An 11,564-nucleotide genomic window follows, 5' to 3' on the forward strand; every position below is an offset into this window, starting at 1 on the left:
CTTAAAGTACATAAAATGTGTGACACGAAGGTGAAATACATAATTCGCAAGTTTTAAAGTAATTACAAAATGTTATTAATACTGCGTTACAATTGTTAACAAGTATTTAACATTGTAATTATCAAACATACTCTTTTAATTTTGAAGATAAAAAATTATGTATCTGTCTTGTTCATGAAACGTACATAGCATTTGTAAAACAGTGTATGCATATACAAATATATATAATGTATGTAAATATAAAATAATGTATGTATATCAATATATAATTTTGTTATTGTGCTTAAAATACATTTATATATATATTGTTATATTATACGTAATATGTAATAATAATGCATACGTTATATCATAACGTTTATAACATATACTTATTATTACATTATATCATTATGCATGTTCGATTTTTTAAAAATTTTGAATCTTTTAAATATGGTATAAATATGTATACGCGTATTATGTCACGCGCGCACTAACAACTCACTGCTGTCAAAGTCACTGTAAAGCGAAGGATCATCTCCATCGATAAGTATAAAATAACATGAGAGATATGTAACAATAATACAACAATACTTGGATGTTAAATTCAATTCTTTCGGAAGCGCATCTGAAACAAAATTATAAAACTGTTATATGCTAGTACTTAAGTAAAAACTATATCCATACATAAAAGCTTTACAGTACGATACAGTACTATTAGAATATTTAATTAAATTTGCCATGATAAGTAACATTAGGATTATACTCATACGATTTCATATTACATTATTAAAAATGGAAAACAAATCATGAAAATTTATCCGTATAAAATATTGCGTATTTCTCATACATATTGTTTTGGCAATATTAGCTAATGATGTGTATCAAGGCAACATTTTTTATACAATTTCATAAAATATATATGAAATATATTACTAATATATAATATCATTATCCTTGAACACCCCATGCTTGAGCCTCAATCGGATGTGCAGCATTCCCATTACGTGGTCTACGGCGGTTGTTTGGAATAAACGCATCCATGGAATTTTCTTCGGCCGGGGCCTCTGGCGCCGTTTGTTGATAATGTTGACTATAGTATGTATGTATTCTTATAAAATAAAAAAACATTTTTACGTGCAAACCTACCATCGACACATACACACTTAAGTACATTATTGTACAGAAAAGATAGATCTGCAATAACATTCAATCAAAGAGAAATGAAGAACAAAATAGTCAAATTATATATCGTGTAAAATAATTATGTAGAATCGAGTGCATTATTTATAGCGGTTATATTTACACCTTACAAACTTCTGTGAAAATGCGGAATCATTTAAAATTGCACACTAGTCTGAAAAAACGAACATTCTTGAACATTGAGACTATATCTACTTTACTATCTATATAACTATATAACTATCTCAAATAAAATTCAAGTTCATAGTTTTCAAATTATCATATAACTAAGCTCGCCGCGCTATTTGTGTCAATCGGTTAATAATCATATACCTATAAGAAATTGCTAAAAATGTTGTTGAAATTGAATATTGTTTAAAAGGAAAGTATTGAATTAAATACTGAAATTATTCCCAAGACAAAGACAAGTTTTCTCATTAAAAATAAATAAAATTTCTATTTGCATTAATATTTTTATACTTTGTGGATGACAATGTAATTGTTTAATATGATCATTACTTCGTTATTTACGTACTATGTGTATGTGTGTCATGAAAATTTATGTTTATTTACAAATCGATATCGACTTACAAAAATATATCTAGGGCTAGTCCAATTCCTAGTATCAGATATGACAGAATAATCTTTATTAAATCTGAAATTGGTGATGCTATTATTATAAGTCCTCCTGGAAGAATAATCATGATGTTCAACTAACTACATCCAGAACACGAATATATAAAATCTGCCATCATCACATACCAATTGTGTTTCATACAAAACTGTATTAATGTTAAAATGTGTTAAAAGTTAAGTTTTTATTATTACGTATAAATTTCGTGGCAAAAACGCATTGTCATTGAATGAAAATTCTTAGCAATTGTTACTTATAAATATATTTTCCCTGAGCCCATTTAAATAAAGTAAGAATAGTTGAATATAAAAGTTGAATTTAAATAAACTATGCATAATTGAATATAAAGGTTAATTGCTAATATATATAATTGCTAAATAATATAAAACAATTGATTAGTAATGCAATAAAATGCATTTGAAATATATCTAAACCAATAGTGATAAAATAGTGAAACAAATGATTAATTATAATAATATATAATAACTAATATTATTGCACGATCTTACCAATAATTACTGCAAAGAGGTTAACTGTTAACATTACTAGATACTTGCTAAACATTGTGAATAATATTGATATTTGCACAAGATATTATTTGACGATCCTCCAAATTAATGCTGCTTTAATATCTCAAAAAATATAAAGATTACTTTCTCTTTTTTTCTTGTTTAATCTTTAGTTTGTTTTGGCTTGTTAGTATCGTGGTACTATATAACAACAAGTTTAAAAGTATAAAGTTTTTCTTATTAGATTTGGATCGGTATTTGTTCGGCTGGCCTCAAATTCTGAAACATTACAACAAGAATATTTCGAATAATTGAACAAATTGGACATGTGCCAACGAGATGTACGTATAAAAATGACATAAATACTGAAATAAAAAATACCTAAAAATTATTAATTAAAGGTTCTGTCCTAGTTTTCAAACTAAATAGACAAATTGCAACTCTGGTTGATTTCTTATCTGTGTATACTTATGACTTATTTTGTGTGAAAATAGATATCAAATGTCTTAATCCAATTTTGAATTCTCTCCAGCGTATAGTGACCGTGAAAATGGTGGTAAATGATGTGGTATATTTTACGAATTGTTTTTGGAGAAACTATACAGTGGATCATTATAAAACTTTGATGCATTTATTAGTACATGTTTAAAGATAAAAAAAATTATTTTTTGATTTGAATATATCGCCTGTAGAGGTCGTCATGGAGGCATTGCAAATTGGTGAGCATTCTCCTGCCTCCGACTTTCGTCTAAACTGAAAAATTGAAATATGTTCTCGTTATTTATGAATTCCCATCGTCGATGAACCAAAGAGAGAAGAAAAAAGTTGAAAAGTGCCAAAATGGTGGAGCTTAGAACACAAAAGTACGATTTTTAGGCAAAGTTGTTGAACTTTTTCATGCAAAAATAATTGTTTAACTTAATGTTTTTATGAATATTAAAGGTTCATCGACGATGGGAATTCATAAATAACGAGAAAATATTTCAATTTTTCAGTTTGGATGAAATTTGGAGGCAGGAGAATGCTCACCAATTTACAATGCCTCCAGGACGACCTCTACAGGCGATATATTCAAATAAAAAAATAATGTTTTTTATCTTTAAACACGTACTAATAAATGCATCAAAGTTTTATAATGATCCGCTGTACAGTTTCTGCAAAAAAATTCGTAAAATTATGCCTTATTTTCAACGTTCTAAAGCAGGCTCCCCCTTAATCAATCACTGAAAAGGATCCGAAACAGGATCGAAACATTTAAAATATATTTTGACATGTTTTAAGACGTATGAACGCGGCGATAACCGCGTCAACAAAAATTCCAACATGCCTATTTAGCTTGAAAGAAAAGATATCTAAGTAGTTTCTAAAATAAATAGGTAAATCGCACATTTTATGTTTTGACTCGATTGTAACTAAACAGAATAGTTAACCAAACCTTATAATAACAAGATCACGACAATTATTCGTATTCAAACTATTTCCTTCCAAATTCCTCCGTCCCAAATCTGAAACTAGTTGGTACTGTGACTTCTCTATCTAAACGACTGAACAATAATAAGCATTTCGCTTATATGGTGTACACAAGATCCTTAGCACACTATTATTATTTTGATATCGGTCGTACAAAGGAGACACAGCATGGTTTCGACGGTCTTGTAATTTTGAGATTTCAATACGACAGTAATTTGGAGAAGCATTAAATAAACTCTTTCGCATATATAAACAATAGAAAATTCAAAATGCCGAGATTTATGGTGGTTGCAATAATAGGCATTTTTATAACTATGTGTGTTGGTAAGATGGAATTATTAATTACATATTGTTATAATTAGTCGCACTTTATATATTTATTTACATATATTTTAAGTGTATAGTTTCTATATACTTATTTATATATATTTCAAATACACGTGTGATTCATTTTATTATTAATTGTTTTATATTTTTAGCGATTAATAAACATTTGATAATTCTTATTTCATTTAAATAGACACAGCCAAAATATATCCACATAAAAAGTATCGGCTACTAAGAATTTTAATTCAGCGTATTTGAATGCATTTTTACTACTACGTTAATTCCTAATAACAAATTAGAAATTTTAACATAATTAACGAGTAAAACTTTTCTGTTAAATACAACTAGAATGTGGTAGTAAAAAGTTTTATATACTTATTCTGGATACGTATAATTAGTTTAAAATCACGATTATTTTTGCAGTATCCGGATTATTATGTGGGTTACCAGGCACTAAACTCACGACAGGTGAAATAGCTGTTGTGGTAATTATGATATTATTAGCTGGGTTTGGCTCAATTCTGACAATGTAAGTCGATGTCAATTTGTAAGTAAACTTGAGTTTTTATAATGACACGTATACACGTAAATAATTAATATAATATAATATAATAGTCATCTTTGATAACTAAACATTCACAAAGTATAGAAATATCTTTTTCTGTACAACAATTTAAGTGTATATGTGTCCATATTACGATTGTAAAATTGATTTTTCTTTTGTCAGAATTATTCAATACAACACTAAACAAGTCATGGAACAAGCCATACAAGAGGCCATACCCATGGCTCAACAAAATACTGAGAGGCCTTGTAGATTGACTAATTACTCCGTTACTTCGGTTTAATGCTAACCAAATGGTGCTTAAGAATGATGACACTATATATCGTTAGTAATGTATTCCAAATATATTTAATACATGAAATTTTATATTTTATTTTATAAAAAAATATGCCTTGATATATATATACACAATCATTGCCTATCATCGACAAAACAATATATAAGAAATTAATAATTTTTGTTTTAACGATTTAGTTCTATTGTAAAATTTAGTTTTAGTTTTTTCTTATGAATTTCATTAGATCTTAATAAAATTTCATTATTCATCTTCAGTTTTTATAATGTAATACGTTAATAAAACAATATTAATATAATTTTAATGTTACTTATAATGGCAAATTAATTCATATTTTAATGGTACTCTATCGTTAAAAATTTTATGTTTGTGTGTACAGTTTTTTATTTATCTGCTACTATATATCAATTTTATAATCATTTTCAGACACGCTTCCGGAAAAATTACATTTAATTCGCGAATATTATTGCATTGATATGTATTTGTAATGCTGTTTTGCATATATTGGTGGAAACAATTCTTTACAATGACTATGACGACAGTGAGTTGCTCAATACGTGCGCGCGTGTGCATATTTGTGTTTCGATAAAACCTTTTAATAAAATTTGACATGTACTGACATAATATAGTAATAAGTTATTATTATAACGTTATATTATTATTGCATTATTGTTACATATTACATTATTATGTTATGTTATTGCATATTTCATGTGACATAATACATTACGTTATGTATATATATTTATATATAGGTACATATACCTTGCAATGATAAAGTTACACATACACATGTATGCATAAATTGCATTACACAATACTATGATTTCATGATTTTGACATATAATTGTCATGTTCAATATTACAAAGACATATTTGATCATTATAATGTAAAATAGTTGCTAACAACTTCGAGATATTATTACTAACATTGTAGAATTACTTTTCCAGTCAGTTCATGTACTTTATGCATTAAACATATCGTTACTTTAGTAGTTTTAGTATTTTTATTTCTTCCCCCTAATAATTCTTTTATTTTTAAATTTTACATCTACATTTCAGTCATGTGTATAAGATGTTAAATATATGTATATAATAATAGGAAAGAAAATAGCCTTTAGATAATAACAGGAATGTTACGTTGACATTTAGTAAATACGGACATAAGAAAATAGGTCACACTATAAGCTACCACTGGTATCTAATAGAACACAAGCAAGGAAGCCTCCCTTCCCTAGTATGCTAAGGATCTTGGGTACATCATATAACGAAATCCTTACTATCGTCCAGTCGTTTCAGAGAAGTCACGGCATCAACTAGTTTCAAATTTGGAAAGGTGAAGAAATGGTTACCGTTTTAATACGTTAGTTGTCGTGATCGTATTATGAGCAGGTTTGATTAAGGGGGAACCTGCTTTAGAACGTTGAAAACAAGGTATAATTTTACGAATTTTTTTGGCGAAACTGTACAGCGGATCATTATAAAACTTTGATGCATTTATTAGTACATGTTTAAAGATACAAAAAATTATTTTTTGATTTGAATATATCGCCTGTAGAGGTCGTCCTGGAGGCATTGCAAATTGGTGAGCATTCTCCTGCCTCCAAATTTCATCAAACTGAAAAATTGAAATATTTTCTCGTTATTTATGAATTCCCATCGTCGATGAACCTTTAATATTCATAAAAACATTAAGTTAAACAAGTACTTTTGCATCAAAAAGTTCAAAAACTTTGCCTAAAAATCGTACTTTTGTGTTCTAAGCTCCACCATTTTGGCACTTTTCAACTTTTTTCTTCGCGTGCATTACGAGTATCATCATTACATTCGCCGTTCGCAGCGCAGCGTTAAGGGGTGAGCCTGCTTTAGAACGTTGAAAACAAGGTATAATTTTACGAATTTTTTTTGGAGAAACTATACAGCGGATCATTATAAAACTTTGATGCATTTATTAGTACATGTTTAAAGATACAAAAAATTATTTTTTGATTTGAATATATCGCCTGTAGAGGTCGTCCTGGAGGCATTGCAAATTGGTGAGCATTCTCCTGCCTCCAAATTTCATCCAAACTGAAAAATTGAAATATTTTCTCGTTATTTATGAATTCCCATCGTCGATGAACCTTTAATATTCATAAAAACATTAAGTTAAAAAAGTACTTTTGCATCAAAAAGTTCAAAAACTTTGCCTAAAAATCGTACTTTTGTGTTCTAAGCTCCACCATTTTGGCACTTTTCAACTTTTTTCTTCGCGTGCATTACGAGTATCATCATTACATTCGCCGTTCGCAGCGCAGCGTTAAGGGGAGCCTGCTTTAGAACGTTGAAACAAGGTATAATTTTACGAATTTTTTGGAGAAACTGTACAGCGGATCATTATAAAACTTTGATGCATTTATTAGTACATGTTTAAAGATACAAAAAATTATTTTTTGATTTGAATATATCGCCTGTAGAGGTCGTCCTGGAGGCATCTTAGTGCAGCCGGCATTGTAAATTGGTGAGCATTCTCCCGCCTCCAAATTTCATCCAAACTGAAAAATTGAAATATTTTCTCGTTATTTATGAATTCCTATCGTCGATGAACCTTTAATATTCATAAAAACATTAAGTTAAACAATTACTTTTGCATCAAAAAGTTCAAAAACTTTGCCTAAAAATCGTACTTTTGTGTTCTAAGCTCCACCATTTTGGCACTTTTCAACTTTTTTCTTCGCGTGCATTACGAGTATCATTATTACATTCGCCGTTCGCAGCGCAGCGTTAAGGGGAGCCTGCTTTAGAACGTTGAAAAAAGGTATAATTTTACGAATTTTTTGGAGAAACTGTACAGCGGATCATTATAAAACTTTGATGCATTTATTAGTACATGTTTAAAGATAAAAAAATTATTTTTTGATTTGAATATATCGCCTGTAGAGGTCGTCCTGGAGGCATCTGTGCAAATTGGTGAGCATTCTCCTGCCTCCAAATTTCATCCAAACTGAAAAATTGAAATATTTTCTCGTTATTTATGAATTCCCATCGTCGATGAACCTTTAATATTCATAAAAACATTAAGTTAAACAATTATTTTTGCATGAAAAAGTTCAAAACTTTGCCTAAAAATCGTACTTTTGTGTTCTAAGCTCCACCATTTTGGCACTTTTCAACTTTTTTCTTCTCTCTTTGGTTCATCGACGATGGGAATTCATAAATAACGAGAACATATTTCAATTTTTCAGTTTAGACGAAATTTGGAGGCAGGAGAATGCTCACCAATTTGCAATGCCGGCGACGCGGCTGCACTAAGATTTCTCCAGGACGACCTCTACAAGCGATATATTCAAATCAAAAAATAATTTTTTTATCTTTAAACATGTACTAATAAATGCATCAAAGTTTTATAATGATCCGCTGTATAGTTTCTCCAAAAACAATTCGTAAAATATACCTTATTTTCAGCGTTCTAAAGCAGGCTCCCCCCTTAATTTTAGGAAACTTTCTTAATTCAGTCTACATAAAATGTTCAGTTTTACATATTTATCGTAGAAATTTCTTAGATGTTTTTTTCCCTAGCTAAATGAGCATGTTAGAATTTTTGTTGGCGCGCTTATCGGCATATACTTACAACAAATTATGTTTATTTATATGTTCATACGTCATCTCCTACTTGTTAGACTATTCGATAGTTTTTTTATAAAGTGTCAGAATCAAGTTTTAATGTTGGTCGAATGAGTATCAGTGTATTACGAGATCTTAATATTAAACTTTTTACATTGTTACTTTTAGGCTTATTATAGTATCGGCATACTAAGACGACTAAACAACGACTAACAAAATAAAAACGGATAAGGCGATCAGGTTATTTTAAAAATTTCATAGCAATAGACATTGAAGAATAATTAAAAACTATCTTGCGCAAATATCAACATTAGTGTTCACAATGTCGAAAGCGATCAACTATGTGTTAATGTTCACCATATTAGAAATTTATATTGGTAAGCTGGAATGTAATTAATCACTTCTTTGACTCTTTATACATTTATTTATATATAATTGAAATGCACGTGTGTCACATTTTGTTCTATTACTAGTTAATTATTTTATATTTCTCAGCAAGCCCGCATATTAATTATTTTTATTTTATTCAAATAGACACAGCAAAATATGTTTATAAGAAGTATCAGCTGCTAAGAATTTTAACTGAGTGACAGTGCATTTTACTAAATTTATTTAAAACAAAAGATTATTTTGTAAATAACACGATTACAATATAATAGTGAAAAATTGTATATATTATTAATAATTATAATTAATTATAATTGTGTATGTAGTCTGGATATAATTAGTTTAAAATCAGATTATCTTTTCAGCAATAGGTTTAATATTCTTCTTACCATCATACACCGACGTAAATACAAAGATTATTCGAGCAATTGTATTCACAGTATCTGGGTGTTTCTTATCGCTATTTCTGTAAGTCAATGTCGAACTATAAATAAAAATTAATAATAGAAATAATAAATAATAAAAATAAATTTTCATAATAGCATACATATAGTAATTAAATAATGATCATCTTAGACGATTATAAATAGATGGTTATAAATGGATTTGCACGTATAGAATATCGAGCTTTGATGTATGATAATATGACACGAATATAATTGGCAACTTCTATTTTATTCTAACAAAGTTCTGCATCCTTAATATTTAAAAACATTATTTTTAGAATACACGATTAGCATGCAATTTCAATAACTTCGCATTCTCAAAGGGTTTTGTAGAGTTTAAAGGTTTTAAATATAATATTATAGCACGCCTGATTCTTCGCGATTACTTCTCATAATTTAATCGTTTTATTCTGAATTTTTTTTATTGAATATTATTATGTTATTACGATTCGTCATTTTTGTAACATTATGTATTTAATTGTGTATGTATCTATATGACATTGCATATAAAAGCAGTTTTTCTTTTGTAAGGCTTGGCATGTATCATCATTACCAGAATGGAAACCACCGCAAGAATAGTCGACGAATAGTACGACGACAATCAAGCCTAGATGATGCCATAGCCGTTCGTGAGATACATACTATAGACTATATGATACCTAATAGGCATGCCAAGAAGAATAATGACGAGCAAGATAAAAGTACATGGTATGTAATTTTAACGAAACATTTAGGAAGATATGTATTGCATATACTTGAAATATATATTTCGAAATATATTTGAAATATTATTATAATATAAATAATATTTTTTCTCTCCAAAACATATTTTAATATACATGATATATTTTATGAAACTTTCTGAAAAAGTCCTTTTATTCTACTATAAAATTTTGTTTTAATAGAATTTATTTCTAGTTTTTTAAATAAATTCTTAATAAATTTTCATAATTCGTCTTCAATTTTTAATAATGTAATAGGTACGTTAATGAAACTGTATTAATATAATTCTTCTATTACTTACAATGGAAAATTACTAAATATTCCAATAATATTATATCGTTAAAAACTTTAAGTTTATGTGTAGTTTATTCATGTGCAAGTTTAATAAATGCTAGTCTTATAATTTTTGCAGGCATCCCAGAAGACGTACACTTGATTAGCAAATATAACATTATTATAGCAATCTCCAGCCTTATTTTATATGTATTAGTGGAAATAGTCTTCCTTTTATAATGGCTGTGACAAGCGAGTTGCTTACTAAATGAATGCGTTTGCATATATATATTTAGCATACTTAGAAGATAAGAATTCTTAATAAAATCAGGCATGCATAATGATATAAATAATATAAGCACTCGGCCACGACTGTTAATATAATATAATATATATACTCATAAGCGTATATTATAAACATGACTTTATGATGCATTATTATTACATATTACGTATATATAACATGATATATACAGGGTGTCCCGGGTTTTAACCGACAAACTGCGGGGCATATTCTACTAGTGGAAATAAGAAAAAATTCTTATATCGAGTTTGCTTAGAAATGCTTTATTACAAAGTTATAAACCAATATTGAAAAGAAATATGAGATAAGTAACAACGGAACATAGTGTAGAATTTGCAAGGTCGAAGATGTTCACATGTATTCATGTTCACTATGTTGAAACGATTCAGTATGATTGTTACTTTCACAACAGTAGCTGTTAGATTTCAATCGTCGTGTCAACTAGCAATTACTATCAGAATGCCAAAAGTGTTTTCAAATGAGGAATACACTGATATTCATTTCGTGTACGGATTCTGTGACGGAAATGCACGAGCTGCCGTACGAGAGTATCAACGTAGATTTCCTAACAGGAGAGTACCAGATAGATTTAAAGCAACGAATTACTAATTCAGTTACTGAGATGCAACAAAATTTTCAGGAATGTCGTACTGTAACAAATTCTGTACTACGTCGATGTCTAGCTTGTATCGATGTGCAAGGACAACATTTTGAAATGCGTCACTAAATCATTGCGTAGATAATTTTTATTTTGTGAAAAATCCGTTGTTACTTATCTCATATTTCTTTCAATATGGTTTATAACTTTGTAATAAAGCATTTCTAAGCAAACTCGATATAAGAATTTTTTTCTTATTTCCACTAGTA

At 28.6% G+C, this 11,564-nt stretch overlaps 1 protein-coding gene and 1 long non-coding RNA gene across 2 annotated transcripts; one reads left to right on the top strand and one right to left on the bottom strand.

Annotated features, from left to right (window-relative positions):
- Positions 1 to 424: 424 nt before the first annotated feature.
- On the bottom strand, positions 425 to 3,842 carry LOC105284359. The gene is made up of 5 exons (XR_894865.1): positions 3,740 to 3,842; positions 2,305 to 2,583; positions 1,753 to 1,849; positions 916 to 1,090; positions 425 to 607 (listed from the first exon to the last, which is right to left on the bottom strand). It is a non-coding gene; the product is annotated as an uncharacterized LOC105284359 (long non-coding RNA).
- A 3,580-nt stretch (positions 3,843 to 7,422) lies between these two features.
- Positions 7,423 to 10,619, top strand: LOC113563265. The gene is made up of 5 exons (XM_026974672.1): positions 7,423 to 7,461; positions 8,733 to 8,941; positions 9,317 to 9,419; positions 9,929 to 10,105; positions 10,533 to 10,619. Exons 2-5 carry the CDS (start codon positions 8,887 to 8,889, stop codon positions 10,558 to 10,560), a joined length of 363 nt encoding a protein of 120 aa, XP_026830473.1. The 5' UTR covers positions 7,423 to 7,461; positions 8,733 to 8,886; the 3' UTR covers positions 10,561 to 10,619.
- The last annotated feature ends 945 nt before the right edge of the window (positions 10,620 to 11,564 follow it).

Source organism: Ooceraea biroi, chromosome 13 (assembly GCF_003672135.1).
Source record: "Ooceraea biroi isolate clonal line C1 chromosome 13, Obir_v5.4, whole genome shotgun sequence".
NCBI lineage: Eukaryota > Metazoa > Arthropoda > Insecta > Hymenoptera > Formicidae > Ooceraea > Ooceraea biroi.

Bases quoted from the DNA above. Each gene is read 5' to 3' on its own strand.
- LOC113563265 (XM_026974672.1), top strand. From the start codon at position 8,887: ATGTCGAAAGCGATCAACTATGTGTTAATGTTCACCATATTAGAAATT. The intron at 8,942-9,316 runs GTAAGCTGGAAT...TTATCTTTTCAG, and splicing joins CATATTAGAAATTTATATTG to CAATAGGTTTAATATTCTTC. The intron at 9,420-9,928 runs GTAAGTCAATGT...TTCTTTTGTAAG, and splicing joins TGTTTCTTATCGCTATTTCT to GCTTGGCATGTATCATCATT.